This window comes from Amphibalanus amphitrite, unplaced genomic scaffold (genome assembly GCF_019059575.1).
Source record: "Amphibalanus amphitrite isolate SeventyFive unplaced genomic scaffold, NRLGWU_Aamphi_draft 000827F_arrow, whole genome shotgun sequence".
In the NCBI taxonomy this organism is placed as follows: domain Eukaryota; kingdom Metazoa; phylum Arthropoda; class Thecostraca; order Balanomorpha; family Balanidae; genus Amphibalanus; species Amphibalanus amphitrite.
Window position 1 is genome coordinate 263,811 of NW_024882321.1, and position 24,122 is coordinate 287,932.

General features: G+C 50.3%; 1 protein-coding gene across 3 annotated transcripts; it reads left to right on the plus strand.

The window, feature by feature from the left end:
• The first annotated feature begins 1,973 nt into the window (after positions 1-1,973).
• LOC122366735 (histamine H2 receptor-like) lies at positions 1,974-23,295 on the plus strand. 3 transcript variants are annotated; one of them, XM_043339272.1, is made up of 8 exons: positions 1,974-3,352; positions 14,765-14,901; positions 16,680-16,842; positions 17,131-17,308; positions 17,985-18,114; positions 19,163-19,273; positions 20,274-20,342; positions 21,996-23,295. In XM_043339272.1, the coding sequence occupies exons 1-8, from the start codon at positions 2,976-2,978 to the stop codon at positions 22,094-22,096; spliced, it is 1,266 nt and encodes a 421-aa protein (XP_043195207.1). In that variant the 5' UTR covers positions 1,974-2,975; the 3' UTR covers positions 22,097-23,295. The 3 variants fall into 3 exon arrangements, with proteins under 3 accessions (XP_043195207.1, XP_043195208.1, XP_043195206.1); XM_043339271.1 differs by having other exon boundaries at positions 1,977-3,352; positions 20,268-20,342; XM_043339273.1 differs by lacking the exons at positions 19,163-19,273; positions 20,274-20,342.
• Positions 23,296-24,122: the final 827 nt, after the last annotated feature.

Below are 24,122 nucleotides of genomic sequence, written 5' to 3' on the forward strand. Positions count from 1 at the left end.
CTCAGCTCACAAGCATTCTCAGTTGGAAGAAGACTTTTACTTGATGCACGTGATGCTACACGTAGTCTATATTCATTTTCTTTTGGGGAACGCACGTGTCTAACTGGGTTCCGATTGAGATTCTTACCTAGACTGGGTCTGGCTGGTTCTAGAAATGTCCAGTCTGTTCCGAGCCCGATTCCAAAAACTCGCACCTTTTGCCTCCCCTCTAGTTCCAACATCCGCCACTAACTGAGGCACGCCGGCCTTTCCGCCTCGCTGCAGGATCCGGCTGCGTCGTGACGCTCGCCAGACACAGGCTGCGGCGATGAGCTGTCAGTGCTCACGTAAACATGCCTATGATCAGTCGCGTAGGTGAGTGGGACTGGGTGCAGACTGCAAACCCTCGGGGGCAGCTATTCTCAGCAATGGGATTCCCCGACGCCTGGAAATGGAAACAGACTCCCGGAATAATTTAATTGCAAAATTTCCCAGTCGCATGCGATATGCCCGTTATATAACAACTCCGGTTTGTAAAACGAGCATCTGTTTGACCTAAAGAACCGTCAGCGTGTGGTGTCTGGAACGACAGAAGCTTTTCGAAATGAAGCGATAGTAATCGAGTTTGGCACTGGGTCGGAGCCACGTGCCGCTGTAGGTACGATCCTCAAACGAGCCCCGGGCTTTGGCGGCGCTCACGTCAGTACCTACCCGACGCCCCGGCGCTGCTGCGGTGGGTGGGTGGTCGGCCGGGGAACACGAGCCGCGGCTGTCAGGGATTGAGGAGCCAGCCTGAGCCGCGGAAAGCACCGGAAATGTCACAGGGTGAGGATGGGATGGGTGTTTTACTGGGCCCCGTCATCCACCGCTGGTGAAGTCTGGTGATGGTACTGCTGAGGCATGTGGCTGCGTCTGCTGAACGCCTTTGTGAATGTGATGTGAACTGTGAATTGTATTCTGGAGAAACGCCAGTGAGTTGTTTGCTGAGAAACGGGGAAGACCGGTAAACTCAGAGCTATATTCGGGGAGTAAGAGGAGAGAGGATCCATGTGGTCAACACTTCCGTCGCAATCCCACAATACTCTGCTGATTTTTGGCAATGACAGACCTTCTCTTAGTGTTGTGCAGCTCTTAGTGCTTATAGTGGCCACCGCTGAACTCAGAGGTAACTTTTTTGTAGCGATGAAGCTGTTTGGGGTAATGACACTATTGGAATCAGTAATAAAAATTATCCAAATGGATAATTTTATTTTTACATACATAAGAAGCAAACATCAGCTGTAGTATCAGCGTGCATGATTAAATAATGCCTTAATGCGGTAAGTCCTAATGTTTTTTTGCAGTCAGTTTTTAGTTTCACTATAGGAAGGTATTAAATTTAACGTCACTTTTCAAAAAGCCCCTGAAGTGATCAATTGTACGATGAGCACGTGAAATCGAGTCTGCTCGGACCGATAAGGAAATTTACGGCCCACACGCCGTACTCCTTTGGAGCTGGCCGAGAGCTCCCATTGCACTCTGCACCGACGCGATATCATGCTCGGTCCACAGACCAAACGGTGACTCTCTGGCGAATTGTCTGACCCAGACCCCTAGACACCCTGAACCTTGTCCAGGGATCACCCTTGAGTCCTGGAATTTGTCTTGGGGACACCCTTGGGTCCATTAGGATCCCTCTAGTCTCTCTCGGATACCACTTGGGGTCCGTTCTAAACACTTGGCCGGGGATAATCTAGGACACGCGTCGTCTCTGTCGAGACACCCCTGGGCTCTGTCTGAGACGCACCTGGGTCAGACTCGGGGCCCGTCTATGTATATAGAACACCCCCGAGGTTTTGTCAGGGACACCCCTGTGCCCCGCCGTCTCCTGTTAGGTAGGCTGCGCCGCAGTGCCGCCTGCCGATCCCTGATTGGTGGGCGGCCCTCCTATCAGCCGGTGACTATCAGTGACGTCACAACCAAACGGGAATCTGTCAACAGCGGCGGAATCTGTCAACACTGGGCCCTCATCAGCCAACCGGCGGTGGGCTTTCTGGTGACCGCTGCCACGCGGGGTGTGTGGCGTTCATGTGGAGCACGCGAGGGTATAGAGTGGACAGAAGAGGTTGAAGAGAGCACGTGGACATCGGAGGGTGGATAGTGGATAGGTGGCAAGGTGGAGGGTGGACCGATACAGATAGATAGTTGACAGGCGTTGTCACTCCCGACAGCTCAGTCGCTAACAGTTTAGAAGAGTGAATTGATGACAAACCTGGCGAAGAGGTGGCATTCTAGAATAGACGTCGCAAGAAGAAAGTGAAACTTAAGCGATTTTATTAAATTTGTTGATTGTGCTACTTCGCGATACCCTTGAAGCGAGCAAATTCAGCTGCTTTCTGTAACAGACTCTGGACCTTTTGTGCCCGACGAAAGGTGTTCGTTCATCGACGCGAGCAGCACCCTCGGTCGGACGCAGATCTGCTGACCGGCCGGTCAGCCGACGAACCGACGACCGTCGGCTGGTCGGACGGAACGTCCCGACAGTCTGAGGTGCGCTCCGCCGAGGAGCACGCGCGTGCCGCGTCACCTGGCGCTATCGTCGGACTGAGCTGGCAGTCAGTCTGAGGTGTGCTCTGCGACGAGGGACGTGCCGTGTCACCTGTCCCTATATCAATATCCGTTGGTTGGGCAGACGGAGTCGGCAGTCAGTCTGAGGTGTGCGCTAAAGGTGGGACGCGTATCACCTGGCCCGACTGTGTGACAGTCAGCGTTTCCTCCAGTGGCAGTTTTACTGTCTACGACTTCAGATCTGTGTCCGTGAGTTGCGTGAGTGATACAGAACAAGTGGAAAGAAACGCTACCCAGTGAAGACAGACAAATAGACAGACGGACAGCATTGGAGAAAAACGGCAATCCGTGGAGACAGACAGGCAGACAAACAAACACCCAGGCGGACAGGCAGACAGGCGCGTTTACCCCGCTGCTGCTCTGTGAGCAGCGGCAGCGGCGGGTCCCCAATGGGAAACAACACCAGCGGCAGCGGCTCCAGCTCGCTGTACGGCAACGGCTCCATCGGCGACATCAGCCACCGCTACCCGACGCCGTTCGTCATCGCACTGAGCATCATCATCGTCGTATTCATGATCGTGAGCGTCACCGGCAACATCCTGGTAATTCTGAGCGTGTGCCGGTTCCGCTCGATGCGGACGCGGACGAACCTGTTCCTGGTGAACCTGGCAGTGACGGACGTGCTGGCGGCGCTGGTCAACATGCCCGTAGCGCTGGTGACGCTCACACAGGGCCGCTGGGTGTTCGGAGAGGTGCTCTGTCAGCTGAACGGGTTCACGTTCGGACTGGGCACCATGGCTTCCATCCATACCATGATGCACATCAGGTGAGTGACTTGCTGCACTTATACCATGACGGCGGCACGGGGGCGGGAACGGGGGATAGTGAACTGAATGTTGTAACTCAAAATAATGTGGCTCGATGATCCTTGGGGCTGACGATTGGCGTATTCTAAAGTTGAAACGTGCGAATCATACAAAAAGCGACGCGTTATATTTTTTGCTTGCGTATGTTATGATGCATGCAGGTATTTGGTAACTATAGCTACACGCCGATCACCCATCGTTTAAAGTACCAACCTTCAATGAAATAAGCTGCCCTCCGGCATTGTGAACTCGAACGGATTTTCAATGCATAACTAGATACAGACTCATCACTCTCCGTGACAAGATTACCCTTTCAAGATAAGTCTCTAGTCTCTTCTAGATTAGGTACTCTTTCCTCATCCCTATCAGCGTTACTCAGTCTCATCTCCCCACCTTCACCCTCCGTTCCTTCCATCTCATCAGCTCTGTGAGCGAATTCCAATCCCAGTGAGTCTCGTAATGGCCTGTTTACACCGCGAAGTGCGCGCGTGGAGGGCACGGCTTGGCTCCCGGGGTGGCACTGGATGACTGTTTATAAACGGCCGCGCTCGCCCGCGACGGTAGGAGCGTCAGTTGGCGATGCGTCTGCCTCGGGTCGTTCGCACGATAAACCAGACAAATGTAGCTGCCGGCTGGCTGGCTGGTGGGTCTGGTGGGTCTTGAAGGTCTGGTGGGTCTGGTGAGGAATGCTCCGGCGTCGAGGGGTTGATTGGATGGGCGATGGGGTGGATATGAAGCTATAAGACGATCAGTAAGACTGATGGCAAGCAGTGGGCTCTGACTTCTGAGACCATGGTATGGATGTTCAAAGCCAACAGACATTCGTGAACTTCAAGTCCGTATTTAAACTAAAGTGGGGCGACCCTTGGATCAGTCGGCACACATTCAAAGTGAAGTAATTAGACATGACCTACCGGCATACTCATTACGCTGCTTTTGTAGTCAGTTTTCTCCTTTAACCATAGCAACATTTTACGATACGACGCTGAAATATGATCAGACACTTCCTTCATAGTGAAACGTTCAGGTTCAGCTATCGGCAGTTGGAGATGGGAGAGTCTTCCTATGACGTCTCTCTGATATCCACGAATTATGACCATATTCACGATAGCTTTATCGCACGTAGATAACACATCTTCACGGACTTCACCGGCCAAAGCTACTAAATAGGCAGATGATAGGACGAGCGCCGTTGTCTGGTAGGCACTGGTGAGCAGCGATAGGCATTCGACGTCCTGTGATGTCATCTGACATCACACGGCTGTTTCTCGATAAATATTGATACCGACCCGGTACGGATGTGATAAATGTATGCCGAGCTCTTATACAAGCGTTCCGGAGCGGTATTTTCTTGTTTCCACCGTTGTGGGGGACTTGCCTTGGTGTTGGCCGTCCCTTGGTAACATCCCTAATTGACTGGACTATTACACGAACCACGTGGTGGAAAAGACGGCCCAGTATTCAATTGTCTGAACTCGAACGTCTGAAAATAGCGAATTATAAGACGCTTCCTTATTTCTTTGTTTCGACGAGAAGACCTACGTTTTTTTAATACAATTATTTGTCTCCTCTCTCTCTCTCTCTCTCTCTCTCTCTCTCTCTCTCTCTCTCTCTCTCTCTCTCTCTCTCTCTCTCTCTCTCTCTCTCTCTCTCTCTCTCTCTCTCTCTCTCTCTCTCTCTCTCTCTCTCTCTCTCTCTCTCTCTCTCTCTCTCTCTCTCTCTCTCATCTTTTCCCGTTAGTTAGCCACAGGACACTGCTCGACAAAATCACGTTGTGCATATGTACCGTGTCCCTGTATACATATGCTCCTATCAAGTGGAACAAGCAGACCTTCCCAGGCCATGAGCTGGCTTTAGAATGGACTCCCACCCCATGACCGTGAGGATATGGTGCCTTTTAATTGGGTCCCAGGGGGGCTGAGGCCCACCGCAGTTCCACAGAGACGTGAGAGACCGTTTGGCAGTGGACTCACGGACCAAACAGCGGACTCGATTCGCTAGCAGTGCTGGAGCGAATGGGTTACGGAGTCTGATGTTACCCTTTATTTGAAACAGATTCCGCTTACTGAACGAGTGAAACAGTTCAGTGATCGGGGGCGAAGAGGTTGACTTCACTTTTCAAATGCGATGATTAGTCAAGAAAAGTTTACACTACCCTGTTTTGCTACGAGAAAATAGTTACCACGAAATGCTCCCATTTACTGCATTTTATGTCCATAAATAGCTATGTTATGTAACACAACACATGCTTTTATATATGAAGCCTGCATGTGGCCCAGCCGTTCCCTCTCTGCGTTCGTCTCGTGTGCCATGTGCCGTGTGCCGTTGCGACGAGTCGTGGGCGGGCCCGCACCTGACTGACAGACCTGTCGCGTGACCTTCCTCCCCCCCCCTCCCCACCGGCACGAGGCGGCGCGCGGCCGAGGAATGCCTTTGATGCCTTCCTGTGGCCGTAAAGACGCGCCGTAACTCGGAGCTAGCGCCGGCCCGATGGGCGCGTCGCTGAGAGGTCGAGCGAGTTAGCCAGGTGATCGGAACCACGCTGTGGGGTCTGACCTCTGGCGTCAGTTCGGCGGAAACAGACGTCAGTGCGGCGGAAACAGACGTCAGTGCGGCTGATGGACGTCACTGGAACGTCACTCGGCGGATGGAGTGATGTTAGGCGTGTATTCGGCATTTAGAAAATGAGGGATAATTTTCCGGGATCACCGGAATCAATCGGTGTTTTAGGCTGACACCTTGCACAACGGACATAACAACGAGCAATAGAAACATTAGCGAAACAATAGCAATGTAAAACATGACTTATTGCATCGATGGTCCCTCCAATCAGGGATGCGGAGCCGTGGAAATTTCAGACGGCTCCGGCTCCGGCTCCGGCTCCGGAGAAAAAAATCGGCTCCGGCTCCGGCTCCGGCTCCGGGTGAAATGTCATGGCGGCTCCGGCTCCGGCTCCGGCTCCGAGTAAAATGATCCGGCTCCGGCGGCTCCGGCTCCGGCGGCTCCGGCTCCGGCTTCTACTCAGTACATCCCCTATGCGATCAATTAAATACGGGTGGAAGAAAAAAGACGATGGGATTGGTACACGTTGCTTCTGTATTTGTATAACAAGGCTATTTTGAATACCACATTGTTTCACGCCTTCAACTGTCAAACCGAACTAGGTAAATAATTGTTTCCTCTTAAGAAAAGGAGCCGGAGTCGCCCCCTTTTTTGACGGCTCCGGCTCCGGCTCCGGCTCCGGGCTATATTGTTTCACGGCTCCGGCTCCGGCTCCGGCTCCGGGCAAAATATGCCGGCTCCGGCGGCTCCGGCTCCGGCTCCGGCTCCGGCTCCGCATCCCTGCCTCCAATACCAAATAATTATCGGTGATCCCGGAAAATTGTCCCCCATTTTCCATATGCCGAACGCACGCTTCGTATGCTCTGACACCCAGCTGTAGTGACCGGTGGACGGGTCAGATGGTCGGTGCGCGTGTCCCCCCCCCCCCGTCTGCCGCCTGTCGGCCGCGCCGGCAGCCGAACCAATCACATCGCCTGAGGCAATAAACGGTCCGCGCCCACCGACATAATGATATTGGTCCAGCGATAAAGGTCGACACGGTGTCACCGCAGTCGGCGCCCTGTTTGACGGCCGAGCGCGTACAGACAATCGTCAACAGGCGCGACTGTCAACAGGGGACAGGTGCGACTGTCAACAGGGCTTATGCGACTGTCGGCTGTGTACAACCATAGCTGTCAACATTGATTTGTGACAGGACAGGTGTCATTACCTACTGAGCTGTCATACTGTCACTTGTCTACGATGATGTGTTGTGCGCTTGAGCTCTTTAGGACCACCAATGCATTGCCGCAGCCGTGAACACTTGAACAGCTACTGTGCAACAATGATCTAACATCGAAATTTGTTAATCGTGGGCAGCTGTTCATTTGGTCGTTATGCTCTATGAGCTAGTTAATACTATACCGCCGGGTGTCTTTCTACGGCCTACGCTAACGCCTAATAGATGCTGTGCCGCAAAGCACGATATGCTTAAATAGTTGATTATCCTACCGCCAGATGTCTCTCTACGCTAACGCCTGACGGATGCTGTGCCGCAAAGCACGGTACCTCATCACTCAGCCGCTAGATGTCTCTCAGGAAGCGTGAGACCCGATGTTTGACCTCAGACGTTTAATTCGGAGTGTCATAGGCGGCGGAACGAGGGGGGCACCGGGGCACCATAGGTACGCCCCTTTGATTTGGGCATTTTAACATTAGCCCTATGGGCGTTGCATGGAAAGAATGGGATCAAAAGTTGGCACTGCCCCCCCCCCCTTCAATTGAAGGTGTTCTGCCGCCACTGCGAAGTGTTTTACGAGACCCGAGCTTCAGCCGACGACCGAGAGTATCGAAATCCGAAACGAATACCTACGAAGTACGAACCGAAACCACGGAGCATAGACGAACCCACCACTGTAATATGAGTGGGAATTCGCTAAAAAAAAAAAAACACTCGGGTAGGATTAGATCAATTAGAGGACAGAGAAATCAAACATGATTTTTATGCTGACGTAGCCGGCCTCTCTTAGCAAACGATGCGGGACTCGTTAAAATTATACCTATCAAGGCTTTGTCTGATCGCCAAAATAATAGTAGCAATCGTCAATCGATTCCTACCGTCGATGTTTAGCTGCCGTCTCGTGAATCTCATGTGCGAACTTTATCCCCCGCCTCTCCTTTGTCCCTTCAATGAAGAGGCGGAACAAATGGGCCGTTTTAATTTGCGATCGAACGAAGCAATAGGCAGTTTTTTTTGCGTGATCCTTCATTTAAGGGACGAACAAGGCAAAATTGGTAAGGGCTACCTATGTACGCACTGGCAATTCCAGTAAGGCGTGCATCAGTATAGTATATGACCGACCACATTTCCAGTTTATTAGCAATTCATTACCTTTGTCATCTAGGAAAAAACAGTGCCATACATTTCGGCAGTAGTTTTTCTGTGTGCACTGTGCCGAACAATGAACATGCTACAAGATTGGACACAGTCAGTCCTGACACCAGGCCTGAGGCCACTGATGTCCTCACGCGTTGGTGGGCGACGACCGGGTGTCGACACCGCTGGTCCTACTGGCACGTCTTTTTGTCGTCAGCCAGCTCCATGCCGTCGGGACACACACAGACCGGGACCCGCTCAAAGCTCTCCAGACCGGTGACACAGAAGTGCGAGCAGCCGCTTCGCGTGGCCACGTCGCAGCCCACGAATCGCGGGTCGGGCGGCGGCTGGCGCCACGGGCTGAGCAGCCGCAGACTGCCGCCGGCGGTGGTGGCGTTCAGGGCGCGCGCGTCCTCTCCAGTGCGACTGTTGGCCGTCCACAGGCGACCGGTGGCGCGCTCCGTCCAGAACACCCTGTCGTCCAGCACGTCCAGACCGCCGGCGTCGGACAGAGTTGGGTGTTTCAGCAGACTGGAGAGCTCCATTTTGGCGAAAATGTTGGTCTTGGACAGCTGCTGAATCGACTGCTCGTCGGCGTTCACCCAGAAGAACCGCGCCCTCCACGCCTCTCCCGATAGACTGTGATGGACGGCAACGACGTCAGGCATGGACCTGAGCCACTTGTTGCCGTACGAGCCGATCGAGCTCCAGCCAGTGGAGCCTGTCATCTCGATCGTCTCAAACTCCAAATCTCCCCATTGGTCCTGCGCATAGCCGACCTGATGACCGCTCATGAAGACGAACATGGCACGCTTCCTCTTTCCGTAGGTGTTTGAGATTTTCTTCTGGTGGGCGCCGTCCAGGGAGGAGAGCACGACAGTGAACTGCTTGGACGAGGAGGCAGTGGTGTCGCGCTCCATCCACAGGAGGTGGCGGTGGACCCAGTCGACGGCGGCATCCACGGCGTAGACCGTCTCGGAGGCCTCGAACAGGGTACGGACGTCGGTGACGGCGCCGCCGATCAGCCAGCGGCCGCTGAACACGCTGCCGGCGTCCACCCAGAACAGCAGGAACTCCTCGCCGCCCGTCCACAGGAAGTCCACCCTGGTGACGTTGGTGAGGCCGTCCAGGACGGTCTTCACCTCGTTCGTTTGCATGTCGACGACCTGCAGCTTGTCGCCGCCGCTGATCACCGCGTACAGCGGGTACTCCTTGTGGCAGCTGAGGTCGACCAGCTTCTCCCCGGGAGGGCACAGACAGGTCGCGCCGGCCGTGCCGTTGGCAGCCGTCGGAATGCAGAACTCGACACAGCCGGCGTCCGCGCACTGGTTCTCCGTCTCCGGCTGCGAGGCAGATGAGAATATCTTGACAGCGAGCAGCTTCTCGACGCTCTCCAGCGCCGGCACCGTCGCGCCTTTCACCGCTCCCGTCACCAAGTCCACTCTCTCGGTGTCTGAGGTCGACATGGAGCTGATGACCTTCTGGTCACCGTGCATGATGACTACGTTGCCGTCAACAACATCCATGGAGCGTCTCCAGCTTACGCCAAATCCTTCGCGGCCAAGGTTTGTCACAAGCTTCTTACCTTCGCCGTTGTAGTCTAGCTTGTAGACGGCATATTCAAAGCTCCGTTCTCCCTGGTCAATAACATAAACCTCTTGTTTGACTGGATCCACTGCCAGGCCTGCTGGGTAGCCCAGCTCTGTCGGCAGCACTCGCACGTCGCTTCCATCCAGGTTGACCACCTCCAACTTGTACGGGCCAGCCTGTTCGGTGGCAATACGGAACAGCAGCCGGTGAGGGATGTCGTACGCAGCGAAATACCTGACGTTGCCGCCCGACTTACCCAGCTTGGCGCACCGATCGAACATGTAGCTGCAGACGTAGTTGACCCGCGACACCGTCAGGTACCAGTTCTCCTCCACCCAGTCGAAGGCGACGGCGTCTACCTTGCTGACGCTGAAGTCGCGCGGCTGCGGCAGGTCCCAGGTCTCGTTGAGGCTGGTGATGGGCGCGCAGCGCATGACGCCCGCCACGCTCTGATCCTCGGGCGAGCTGACCCAGCAGGCGGTGCCGTTGCGCGGGTTGGTGGCCACGTGCCAGGCCTGCCACCACTGGGACACCTCGGGTCGCCAGGCGATCAGCGCGCCGCTGGCGTCCAGGTGCAGTATGCCGCTCTCCGAGACGGCCACCACACTGCCGTCCATAGCGGGGGCGGGGGCGGGGGCGGCCAGCGGCAGCAGCGCCGCGGCCGCCGCCAGAACTCGGACCGCCGGCTGCATGCTCCTTCTGCGGGCCGGTCGCAGCGCGACTGACGCTGGGAGGGTGCCGCGCCTGCCACCAGACGCCGGCACTTCGGCCGGACACCGCCGCCGGCTGCCGTCTGTTCCTCCTCAAGGACCCGCAGACCAATCAGCGTCCAAGGTCAGCGCTGGGATGGGCCGCCAGTAACAAATTACGGGGTATTATTGAGGGGCGGTGAATGCGCCTGGTCACAGGTTTCCGAGAAGTACTTTTTGAACTCATTAGTCCAATAAACAGCAGGAAGGCTTCTTCTGGCTCTCCTCGTTCAGCTATTCAGCATTTCATACACTGGACCTTGGAACGTGTCGGTCTTCAAGTGGAAATAATCATTCAACCAGCTTTTATCTTTTCGTTATTCATTCATGCTCTGTTCTTCACGTTCACAGACAACTCTACCCGTGTTATCAATTGATTTTTACTGTCGTTGCATTTATCTCATTCTTTTAAACGATTCAGTACAGGCAGTGGATTGACGAGTGCTTTGTGCGTCCTGTCAGGGGGCTTGTGCCGTCGCCCGTGACAGGGCACAGGCTACCATAGAATTGGCTGTTTACAGAACGTTCTACACACTGAAAACTTTTTTACCATTTCCTGAAGGGTAAACCCGCCATAGCATGGTAGCTTGACACACAGACGTTTTTTACCACCTTCCAGATGGTAAATTTTACTCTTTCATGAAGAGTAAACTCGCCAGGGAGGGGTAACATGACACACAGACGTTTTTTACCATCTTCTGAATGGTAAACTCTTTTGATTTACTCTTGTCTAGAGTGTAACATTTTTTGGGTTACACTCTTTGAAAGGGTAAATCTTTAACGGAACCCTTTTTTAGGGAGTAACGCATCATCTACTCTGTGCTTTACCCTCCTACAGAGAGTATATTCTTATGGCCTACCCTTTGTCACATGGTAATGTTTACTCTTTCCTTTAGTGTAAACCCCCCAGAGGATGGTAACAGACCCACAGACGCTTCCTTTAGAAGCTTCACGAAGCTTCTGTTAACCGGAGCTCACCAACTAAAAAAAAAATGTTTCAAGAGCAACAATGTAGGTATATTTGGCTTCCGTACAAACAATACGAGGGGCACACCAACCATGAACATTGTGAGACTCTTCACTTATTCATACAAATTTATACAAAGCGTTCAGCAATGCACAAGCGGTAAATAAACACCACGATACAACTTGAATGCAATTTGAATATGAATACAAGACATTCAGCGCCCTCATATTGGATTAGGCAGAGCGCACAATATTTGAAGTGAGCGACGGCGTTCCTGGGTGGTCGCCCGTCTGCGTGAGATAATGAGACTGGATCACTACAGTGCAAGGCTTTTTCAAAGTCACCAACAAAATGCATAAACTTGTAGCATCACAACAAAATTAATGTACGTACTCACAACACTAGGCCACGTGGCCGTGCACGGGGTCCTGTTAACCAGGTCAAATTAGCACCACTCAAAGGCACGCAATGCTCTAGCACATCGGTACTTACAATAAAATGTCCACAGAGGCTCTATAGGCGATGAACAACACACAAGCACAATCACCAACGGCCACGCCGCGCGGCACCGACACTGCTCACATCCGCTCTCGGAGACCAACGGCCGAAAACTGACAGATGCGCGCGGCCTTCAAACCGCAAACGGCCGATCTCGTTTCTGATTGGCTGATTGTTTCCATTTCAAATATCATCTTCACGAGGGTAAACAAGATCCACGCATGAAACGACTATCTGTACCCGAGTCACGATACCCAGGAGGAAAGAGTTTTCGTGATGTTCTGGATCGCGAGAGTAATATTGATATTTACATGGTAATAATACTCTTCGCTGGCGAATAAGTTCATATTAACCACGTACCGTTACTATGCACATAATGGTAGCAGCGAGTTACCCTTTCAATATACTATTATCTTGCGGGTTTGATGAAAATGAACTCTCCAGGAGGTAGTAAAAAAGTTTTGAGTGCATACCTAGAGATTGTGGCGAGGTCAGCCGTATTATATATCGCCCATGGCTCATTGAGCGAGAATGAACCGTAATCACATGTGCATTTTCCGAGGATTGTTCTAAATAAACGAGTTTTTGACACACTGAAAACAATTTCACCCGAAGCTGGCGAATTAAGTGTTGCTCTGCGGGTGGTATATGTGTATTAACTCGCCATGTCCAGATTCTAGCTAGAGGGTAAGCAGACTTGCCTGCCTTATTACTCGTAAATATGCACTGTACCCACAGTTTGCAGTAAGGTAGGTACCCAGCACCGGATATTGTCCCCGCGGGTGTCGAGTCATTGGCACAGCCCTCACAGAAAGAGTTGGAACTACTCGAGGCATCGTAAACGCGTATCCGTGGATGGCGAACCTTTACATAACCTGCCCTGAAGGAGTTGGATCTACTGTTACAACTAGATGGCGTTGTCTCATACAGTTTTGAATTACAACAATTTTTAAACTTTTTTTTGAACCAATTATATGTTGGCACATTGTTTGGCGGTTTCCAAGTGGGGGCGAAAGTACAATTGTTAAGGTGCATCTTTAAAACCTCTGCAATATTCATCACGGGACTATTGGCAAGGCTTTTTCTTCCGAAACTACCAAGTGAGACCATTTTTATTCTTATATAGGTCACGAAAGCAGCAGCGACACATCTTCTTGATTTCGGGCGGTCTGCATGACTGCCGGTGACTGAGTCATGTCGAAATTTCTATGGGAATTCGATGTGACATTTCCCACCGATGTGAAACTTTCTCACCGATGTTTTCTAGGTGTGAGCTTGCTATAATATAGATATTTTCCCGCAAATATGGTCAAGCGTGGGAGTTTTTTTGGCCCTCGTGACTTGGTCGGCGAAGGGTAGGCGTGGAGGGTAACCCCATCTCCTAGGGGTTTGTGGGGCGCTGCTGCCAGGTAGGCGTCGATGAATACCTTTCGATGGAGGGGTCACGAGCCACTGGTGCGCGAATAGTCGTGGAGGGTTACTACTCTCCAGAGTGAATTGCGAAAGTGTTATGTCCTAAATTGACTCCTGGGAGGGTGGTTAAAAATGGTTGCGGATAGGGGTACCCGCGAGGCACCGGTTTACTCGCCAGTTTTGGGTGAAATTGTTTTCAGTGCAGGCTGATAGCCTTACATGTCTAGCTTTTGATCATATTCAACAGCGGGATGTGGTTGGGGAAAGTGGGGTAAGACGGGCGGGGTAGGAAAGACGGGCACCGGCCCTCTAGCCCAAACCGTTGGCGCTAGCAACCTCTTGTTGTGGTTGGTAATCGGCCGTGTGGTTCTTTGCTGTGAGGTGAAGGCAGAGGTACGCATCTTAAATAGTTTTTGAAAAATTGTGGAAAAGCTAAAAACGTGCCTTGCACTCTAAGCAGAACTATCGTGTTTCGTAGTGTTTTCTGACCTCGCTGTTTCATATTTTGTTTTGGAAATTTGATGAGAGTTTCGTCTTAGGGTGTCATCCAAATGTGTATGCTGGCGAATGAATCCTTTAATTTGGTGCCCGGAGGCGGTGTGATATCCTTATTGGCAGCCGAATGGGGTAAGACGGGCAACAATGATGAAAGGAATGCAAACCATCTGATATTGTTATTTTAAGCTAACTTACGCTGTTCTACATCATTTGCAACGCATTTCCATCGAAATTATTTAAATAGACAGCTTTGAATTTGTTTAATTTTTTCATTACATCGATCAATACCATTACGCCTATAAGTAGCCGTGCGATGCTACGAACCTTACAATATTGACTGTAAGATCAAAAGCCAGATGTGTAAGATGTATTAGCATAATTATTCGGCAGTAAATATGTAAAGAAGTTCAAACTAACGTTGTGCCCGTCTTGCCCCAACATCAGTGCCCGTCTTACCCTCCCCGGTGGGGTAAGACGGGTTTTTGCAGGGTCTTGCTAAAAACACTCTCAATTGAAAAGTATTGGATTTAGACCTTAGGTGTCAAAGGGGCACTGAAAGAAAAATGCCTGAAGATGGTTGTGCTAAATTGGTGAAGCAATCGAAGAAAAGACTTCAGAGGTACAGACCCGCAAAACTAACATGCCCGTCATACCCCACTTTCCCCTTTATGTTATGCAATATGCGTGCTCGACTCGCTTATGTAACCATGCTCTCATAGATCTATTTGTTCCGCTGCAGCATCCACAAGTACATCAGCATGGCGCGACCGTTCAGCAGGTTCATGACTCGGAGGAGGATCGTGGTGATCCTGGCCGCCGCCTGGCTCTGGTCCATCTTCTACAACCTCACGCCGCAGCTGGAGCTTACACATACGGGTAGGTGTTCTCACCGGAGCTCACACACTCCGGTAGGTATTCCCATTGTAGCAGTGCAGCTTACACATACGGGTAGGTAGGTGTCCTCACTGTAGCTCATATATACGGGTAGGTAGGTGTTCTCACTGGAGCTCACGAACTCCCGTACTGGTGTCCTCACTGGAGCTCACACATACAGGTAGGTGTTCTCACTGGAGCTGATACATACGGGTAGGTGTTCTCACCGGAGCTGACACATACGGGTAGGTGTTCTCACTGGAGCTGACACATACGAGTAGGTGTCCTCACTGGAGCTGACACATACGGGTAGGTGTTCTCACTGGAGCTGACACATACGGGTAGGTGTTCTCACCGGAGCTGACACATACGGGTAGGTGTTCTCACCGGAGCTGACACATACGGGTAGGTGTTCTCACTGGAGCTGACACATACGGGTAGGTGTCCTCACTGGAGCTGACACATACGGGTAGGTGTTCTCACCGGAGCTGACACATACGGGTAGGTGTCCTCACTGGAGCTGACACATACGGGTAGGTGTTCTCACCGGAGCTGACACATACGGGTAGGTGTCCTCACTGGAGCTGACACATACGGGTAGGTGTTCTCACTGGAGCTGACACATACGGGTAGGTGTTCTCACCGGAGCTGACACATACGGGTAGGTGTCCTCACTGGAGCTGACACATACGGGTAGGTGTTCTCACCGGAGCTGACACATACGGGTAGGTGTCCTCACTGGAGCTGACACATACGGGTAGGTGTTCTCACTGGAGCAGTGCAGCTCTGTGCACCGGTAGGCGGTAATCATTCTTTGAATGGGCGCGATGCTGGAAGCTTATTTATTTTTCATTGAATCATAGCTGCTACTGCTATCAAATGTATCATGTCTCTCATGTTTATTTGAATTGATATGTCGCATGGTATGGTTAATTAAACGGTGTTCACTATTTTTGACATAGACTTGTCATAAGACAGAAGCGGTCAGTGAAATAAAAGATAAGGAATGATTTTTTTACGAACATCTGTCTTCTGTAACGAATTCTTACTGTATGCCTGGCCTATTCAAATACATTAGCCTGAGGGGTGTGGTAATAACTGGTGTAAGCAAAGTGACCACGGTCAAAAATGAATTACCAAGTCAACATTTTGGGATGGCCTCGTTCAAAAAAATGGCTAAGAGCTTCGGTCTAGACAATTATTTTATCGTTGGCATACAGTAAAATACATACCAAACTCGGCCGGTGATAAATTTTCAAGACCTCAGTCCTTACTGATTTTTGAACTCGGCCTTCGGCCTCGTTCAAAAATTTAGTAAGGACCTCGGTCTTGAAAATTTATTTACACCGGCCTCGTTCAGTATTGTATAACACCACATCGACCGATTTGTATGATAGCGTTTTATGTACCTAGCATGTGTTCATAGGCGCGGGAACTGGGGGGAGGGCAGTGGGGGCAGCTTGCCCCCCCCCCAACTCTGGGGCCGTGGTGGCGGTGCCTCACAACTTTGAGACGGAAAACTGCACTTCTTTGCAAATATTTTCTTTTTTGTTGAAGAAGCCAAGGGATGAAAAATAGGTGGCCTAAAACCGGCGAGAAAACTAGATTTGGGGGTACCCCAGGTTGATCTCTGTTATGGTGTGCCCCCCCCCCCGTCTGAAAGTAGTTCCCGCGCCCTTGCATGTGTTAACGTCAACTGCAACAACTTCCACTATTGCTGGTATTAGAAGCACCCGACTACGTAACAGACCGTTAATCTGTAACTGTTCGCTGTGTTGCAGTGTATAAGGAGGGCGCTACTCAGTGCGGCCCAGCCATCCCGCGCGATTCCAAACAGCACATTCACAGCGCCGTCAACAGCACGTTCAACTTCTTCCTGCCGCTCGGCGTCATGCTATTCTGCTACACCAGGATATTCGTCAACTTTCGACAACACCTAAACAGGTATAAGTGTGCACCGATTGCTGACAGATCGCAAACAATCGATCTGTATAATTGATAAAGTCTGAATATTTATCGAAACGTATACCGTATTAAAAATATCAATGAATATTCAAATTGGATTAGACGGAGAAACTTAAAATCGACATCGGAATATCATAAATTAAAGCACTTAACTGACTGGTTGACTAACTCGCTCACGATTAATGAGTGTCTCCACCCCCTGACGTCACTGCCTACCAATGGCGTCACTGTCTCTGTACTGACGTCACTGCTGACGTCACTGCACAGGATGGGCGAGACGTCCAACATGGCGGAGCGGCGCCGTGTGCTGCAGCAGCAGCGGATTGCCGTCACACTGTTCCTCGTGCTGGCGTGCTTCCTGCTCTGTCACGTACCCTACATCGTGTACTCGACGGGGCTGGTGTACGCCGGCCAGGAGCACATGCCCATCATCATGAATCCCATAGTGAGTGGACGGGGCATAGCCTTGGACGGGACATGTCCGTCATTGTACCTATTGTCATTCTATGCCCAGTACTGAGTAGGAAGGGGTCCTTCACATGTTTATCACGGGGTTTTAAATGGGATAATTTTATAGTTGGTGCAAATCGTGAATGATAGGTAAAATATTCCCCATCACTTCATCATTGATTGAAGCTCTGAGCCTCGTTTGTCACTGTCGTGTTCCGATTGGATAAATGAGCCGGCTTTGCGGCCAGAATTTGTATAAGAAGACGTTGGTCATATCCCAGAGTTCCTTCGGCGCGATTGAATGCGGAGTCAAATTAGGAAAGCGGGAAATTCCTGGAAATTGCTAAGACGTGGAATGCTTATTGATGGAACCGGAGACCGCCGTGTAACAGTCAATTTATGGACTAGGTAACGAAGAGGCCGACAAATTCTGAGCCATTGTTATTAGTGACTCAGCTAGCTATATAGCATGGTCTATGGCAAACTCTGGAGATTTCTTTTTACTTATGCATTTTCTTCGAGAACGAGAACTACTGACGATTGAACCAAGAGCGGGAAGGGGGCAACAAACCCGCATTTATCGATTCTGACAGCATACGAGCATAGTGCTGTTTTCAGTCGGGCTGGTAGGTCTGTAAATACCTCAATTCACACCCTGTCGCTGTTCTCAGTCTTACTGGTGCATCTACATGAACTCAGCGCTGAACCCGATCACCTACGGAGCGCGCTGCTCGGCGTTTCGGGACAGCTACCGTGACATCCTGCTAGGACGACGGAGGTCGCAGTATGGCGGCAACCAGGGTACGTCTGGCGGTGGTGAGTGGTGGATAGCTTGGCTTGGGAAGTCGGCCTACGCTCTCTACCTTTCTGGACGTTTGTAGCTGTTCGCTCGCCACCCGGACTTATTGTCACATTTTTTTTGTGAACGTTGGAAAGTTGAAATTGGTTTATATTTGAATCAAATATTTTGATTTGTAGAAATAATATAATCGAATCACATCGTTTATCGCTATATTGTGTGCACAGAGGTATTATCCGAGCCGTAAAACAAACTGCTCATGTTTGCAAACCATGTTCTTTATTCGTTTTGGGCTCATTATTTTGCATTCAGAAAAGGATGAACGAGATTATTAAAATGATGAGTTCTGCAGAGATTCTGCCTTAATTTCACATTCAGCTAATGCTGACCACTCTTTATTCTAAAACATGCAAATCCGAGAATCGATGGCTGTGCAATTTCTCATGGAGGATAAATATTAAGGCTTCAAACTTTGCCACAAAATCCTGGCGGGGCAGCGGACGACACGTCTTTGGAGCATCGCTAGATCACCTGCTTCGCTTCGTTTCTGCTCAGCGTTTCACCCCGTGCACCTTTACGTGTGCCTGTCATGTCACCCCTTGTTCACGCTATGCCCTTTACTAGCGCTCATCACTGTCCCTGGCTTGGCGTGGATGTATGTACCCTGTCGAGCTTACCCCCCTCTCCCCGGTCAGCACCTTTGAGTGAGCCAGCTCAATGGGGCCGACTAACCGACCTCTGAGTGTGAAAACTCATGGTCAAAACGCCGAACGCAATGGACACGCTTTCAAATGTTATCACAAAAACATAAATTAGAAAACGAAACGGACGAAAAGTCACATAGATAAAATTCGTCGTAAGCTTATGTACCTAAACATTTTGCTCATTGCTTTGTCAATTGTCTCACAATAAACGTTCGAGCTGTTTCCATTGCGTGTTCTCCACGGGCTGTGGAATGGGTGGAGCAGGGGAGCAGTCGTCCCTTTCCACCGCCCACTATACCTCTGGAACCTCTCTGTATACCGCACGCTGACCGCCGCCGCCACATAGGCGACTGCTGGACCCAGGCGGATGGCGCGCACTACTTGATGGCCCGACTGCGCGGCGGTCGACACGGCAGTGTCCAGTCTGCGCTTCTGCTGCCCGGCCCGCGCTCATCAGGTGACCGCCACACGCAGCCCACTGCTCTGAGCGCCCCAGCTCACTGCTCTGAGCACCCCTCAGCACCTCACGGCTCTGAGCACCCTCAGAAAACGGCTCTGAGCCCCTCAGTAAGCGACTCTGACGCCTGTAGCCAGCGGCTTGACCACCACGCAGCCCTCGATTTTGGTCACCCCCAGCCCCAGGCTTTTGTTGAGCCCACGGACCCAGGCCACGGTCCTGCCTGTCCGAAGCCCACGCCTCTGACGCGTAGCACGACTTATGTACTCAATGTAGGGTTCGTGCCGTTAGAGACACGCAGCCACGCCCCCGTCCGAGGCACGATAGCCAACAAAACACGGAATTAGCGTCATATCGTAGACGCCGCGATGCCATCAAGGGATTGATATTGTGCCAAACGGAGTTTTGTTTAGAGTTCGGAGGCGCTGATGGTCGAAGGGAGGCGGTATTAGATAACTTCGTTAAAGTTAGTCGGATGCACTTTGCAAAGTGTGTAACTGCTAGGCAATCACCTAAGTGTGTAATTGGATGATATCGCCAAGCACACAAGTTCTACAAAGGAACGGATGTTTCTAGAAACGTAGAAGTGAAGCTAGGGTCCCATTCTCTGTAGCCGGAACGTACTTCAAGCTTCGTTGAATGGGCTCGGCTTCATATTCACCCGCGCTTCATTAACTTTAAACGCATTTGCTGCTACTCAGTGACTAAAACCGTCAATAGGAGATGCATCCATACTTAAAAATAGCGATGGCAAATTGCACATAAAAGCTGGGAATTGCATAATAAGAGAGATAACGCCGCTCTCCTAAGGCTTTATTTGAAGACTTATCAATGGTAAAGCAAACACTAGGTACCGCCTGCTACTCTCATTTCTCTCAAGCCCTTTGGCGTTATCAGATTATTTTCCCCGACGATAAAAGTATAGATATTTATGTATGCACTACATCAGTAGCCAATAAAAGAAAAATAGCCGAGAATGCTGACTCTGTACCAGTTACAGGGAGTATAAAGAGCTCCGGCGATCAGAATGCTGTCAGGAAACAGGATCTCCACAACCTGTCCATCAAAGGTAAGGGAACTCAGTCATTGGTTCTGGTTTCTATAGCATGCAGGATACTAATGTAGCTATAGACACGGTCTGGCATGATTATCAGTACCTATGCATGACATTCAAACAACCACCAAATATACCCAACCATAACAGTGTGACTGCCAAACGTTGAACTTGGAGAAGAAACCGAGTATACAGTTTGCTGTGAACGGCCTTAGTAGGTACATATTTTTTCTCGCAATAACTTTTGAACGGATCTCTACACAGCCAGCATGATGCGGGTTATCTTCTCTGTGGTTACACGGTGCCGCTGCCAACAGCTAACGTCCTTTTCATACATATGCATGATTCAGCTTCAGATCAACACTGCAGTATGTGTCCTGCCGCTATTTTCCACCCGATATACTTAGTCCTCATAAGACCGATTAGACCGATATACTTAGTCCTTATTAGTGACCACCTAGTACCTACCCGTTTCGGTACCCCGTTAGGCAGTCGGTGCAACGAATGCCGTAGCATGCCTCCCCAGGGTGACCGTTTACGCGCCTGGGTGCCCTTTGCATTGAAAACGGTGGTCCGTCTTTATATGCACATCCCGTAATTATAGTTCATATGAAAAAGCTAGTAACTCACGTTATATTCTTGTTTAAAATAACGTGAAAGACGTAAATCATTCTGCCATAGATATTTTCGCACTACTTACTCGAAACTTATGTATTACTAGCAGAAATAAAAGATGAAGTAGGTACGATTCCGTTGAATAGCTGATAACCAACACCAACAGAACGTCAAATTCATCCCTTAGTCCTTCAGACTACCAATTCTATGGGGATATCGATCAAACGGCAAACATGTGCACCTCCAGAATCCGCTCCTGGCTGTTAACCTTCCCGACGGTCGGAACAGGGCTCTGTTTCAGGTCCGTTTATTTTTCCAGGACGGCGACTGTTTATACTCGCATTGTCACGGTTCCAGGCGACAGTTAGCGCATGTGTGTACGTGTGTGTGGGAGGGGGGGGGGGGGTGAGGGGGAGGGGGTGGCTGGTGGGGCTTTCAATGCAAACACTGTAACATCATATGCAAACATCATACTTCATCCGGTCTATAAACCGGATGAAGTATGATATTTGCAGTGTACTTCAGTGCGTTAGCATTTTTATTGTGTGTTATTTTGATGCATTCTTCACATGAACTTGCCTCGCATAACCTCAAATAAACACCGATTCTACATGCATGTATCATCTACGAGCAGGTGAGAGCTATATACGAGTAGGTAAAAGACATGTCTACCTCACGGGAAGGTGAGTGTACTAATGTGACAAGCATGGGTGTTTTGTGGTTTGGTGTGGCTCTCCCTTGTCTTGTTATGCTATACGTTTACCATGGTGTCATGGTATTGCGTCTGAATAAAGACCGTTTTAGCTGCATGCGTTTAGTTTTGAATAGCGTCAAATTTACGCATTCGTGAGCAGATAATGCCGTTGATGACGAGGAACGGTACGCGTTACGCATGATCATGCAGCGGTACCTACTTCTCAGAGACAAATATTATGTGTTGCTGACATTATGCTTACTGTTTACATTCATTTAGCAAGGAGCAAATTAAAGGAGTTGCTAATACAGCTTTTGTAGCATTTATCGATAACTGTCTTTTATACCGCTCCATTTCAGGCGGGGACAACTCGCCGACCAACTCTGGCGTTCGGCGCTCCCTCTGGCCAGACAAGCCGCTGAGCGAGGCTGCCACCCTGCGGTCCGGCGGTGTCCTGTGAGCGGCGGGTCGGGGTGGCACCGGTGGGACGTCTGACTGGTCAAAGTGGGACCGGTGAGACGTGTGGCTGGTCAAAGTGGGACCGGTGGGACGCGACACTGGTCAAAGTGGGACGTGACACTGGTCAAAGTTTGACCGGTGGGACGTGTGGCTGGTCAAAGTGGGACCGGTGGGACGTGTGGCGGGTCAAAGTGGGACCGGTGGGACGTGTGACTGGTCAAAGTGGGACCGGTGGGACGTGTGACTGGTCAAAGTGGGACCGGTGGGACGTGTGACTGGTCAGAGAGGAGGCAAGTGGTGGAAGGGTAACCTGAGGGCGTGGTCGTGCTCTGGCGTGATGGAAACACAAGTTCGGCGCCAGAGAACCAACGACGAGACGGTGTGAATGGCTCCGGTGAGGCAGGACTGATTTCGACGAATTGGAACGGCTCAGGTGTGACCTCCTCGCGATAGGGCTGGCGAAGGATAAACTCTGACGTTGTACGTCAAGAGAAACAGTGACTGGAGTGAACATCTGAGTAGCCGCGATGCAGACAAAATGCGACTGTTGGCTAAATATTTTGAACAAAAACCGTTTACTAAGGAGACTCATCCTTTTAAAGTATTTGTCTGATAATTCCTGACCCCTATAAATCTTTATCGTATACTCGCATGTATGTTTGGATGCCCTGTTGATTTTGACGCTATGATGCTCGCCAATGGATATTTCTATTTGCTTGTCGAGAGTAGCTGCAATGTTGTCAACAATTGCGATTCAAATGCAAAATCGTTCATGCACTTTGTGCTGTCAACTGGTATTCAAATCATTTGCAAAGTAATGTGTTTTAATTTATCAGCACTTCATCCACTTAAATATGGAGCCCACCGTGCTTGCAATAATTTTACGCAACTACATACTGTTTTTTTTTTAATGTCCTGTTGTGTCGTCTACCTTCATGACTCTATTATTGAATTGCTTTGATAATCATCATATTTAAGGTCTGTGCAATATGAGATATCTTGTTGCGTCAAGCACGGTACACGTTTTCATACCTGTTGATCTCATTTCCATGTTACAAGAGGTCATGTGAGAGACGTTCATAATGCTGCCTCATTTATTTTGTGTTCTGTTGTAATTGACGTTTTTATGATGTTTCCGTTCCTTGCATCGTATTTTTTATTAATTACGACGAAATGTAAATATATTTAGGTATGCTGATATCGCCTGTAATTGTATTGTCAAAGGCCGAGTTTAAGTCCGAATTCTGGAGGCCATGCTGTCGACTTCTGAGCCTAATGCTACATAGTCAAATTTAATATCAAATATTGATAAAAAGCTTTAAATAAGTTTATGTCTGTAAGAATATTTAATTTCCAGCCACTACACACATACATGTCTCATGTCTGTGTTCGTAAACAGTGCACGGCTGCTGCCAATCTGTGTAGCTGGCGCCTCAGCGATATGGCTGGTGTGTCGTAGATGGCGCTGGTGCCGGCGGAATGTCGGTCGGTCCTTTTCCGTGTCAAGGCATGAATAGCCAAAGAGGCGTCGCTAGGCACTAATTGCGCAGCGCAACACAGCAAACAAACAAACAAACAAGCGAAGGCAGCTACCCAGTAGAAGACCAGCATTCAGGGCCTCCTTCCCATTCCAAACTCTTCTTCATAACCAGATGACCGTCAATGCTGTTTGATCTCTTTTTTTTTTTAAGAAAATAAGTCAAGTAGAACAAACTCTTTCGGAGGCTCGTGGTACTGGCCCTGGTTTTTGCTAAATAGAGTTTGTTGCGCAGGAAAATGAATTTGACTTGGCATTGCCATAATAATGCCAGATGGTCCAGCGCTAGGCGCATACTCAATACTCATGCTATGCGGAACAGTATAGATGCAGGCGCAGACGCTGGTGCCATCTTGCGACAGGTATTTGAAGCTTGCCCTTTGCTAGATGCTGGCCGACTGGCAACTGCTGTTGGATAATTAGATATCTTCACTACACAGCTGAGAACGTGATTCTTCTCAGGATAATCGCTGACTTATCAATTTGCCCA

What these genes read in the sequence shown, in the direction of transcription:
- LOC122366735 (XM_043339271.1), top strand. Translation starts at nt 2,976, where the DNA reads ATGGGAAACAACACCAGCGGCAGCGGCTCCAGCTCGCTGTACGGCAAC. An exon ending in TTTCGACAACACCTAAACAG is followed by an intron (nt 16,843 to 17,130) that starts GTATAAGTGTGC and finishes GTCACTGCACAG; the next exon opens with GATGGGCGAGACGTCCAACA. An exon ending in GCAGTATGGCGGCAACCAGG is followed by an intron (nt 18,115 to 19,162) that starts GTACGTCTGGCG and finishes GCCGCCACATAG; the next exon opens with GCGACTGCTGGACCCAGGCG.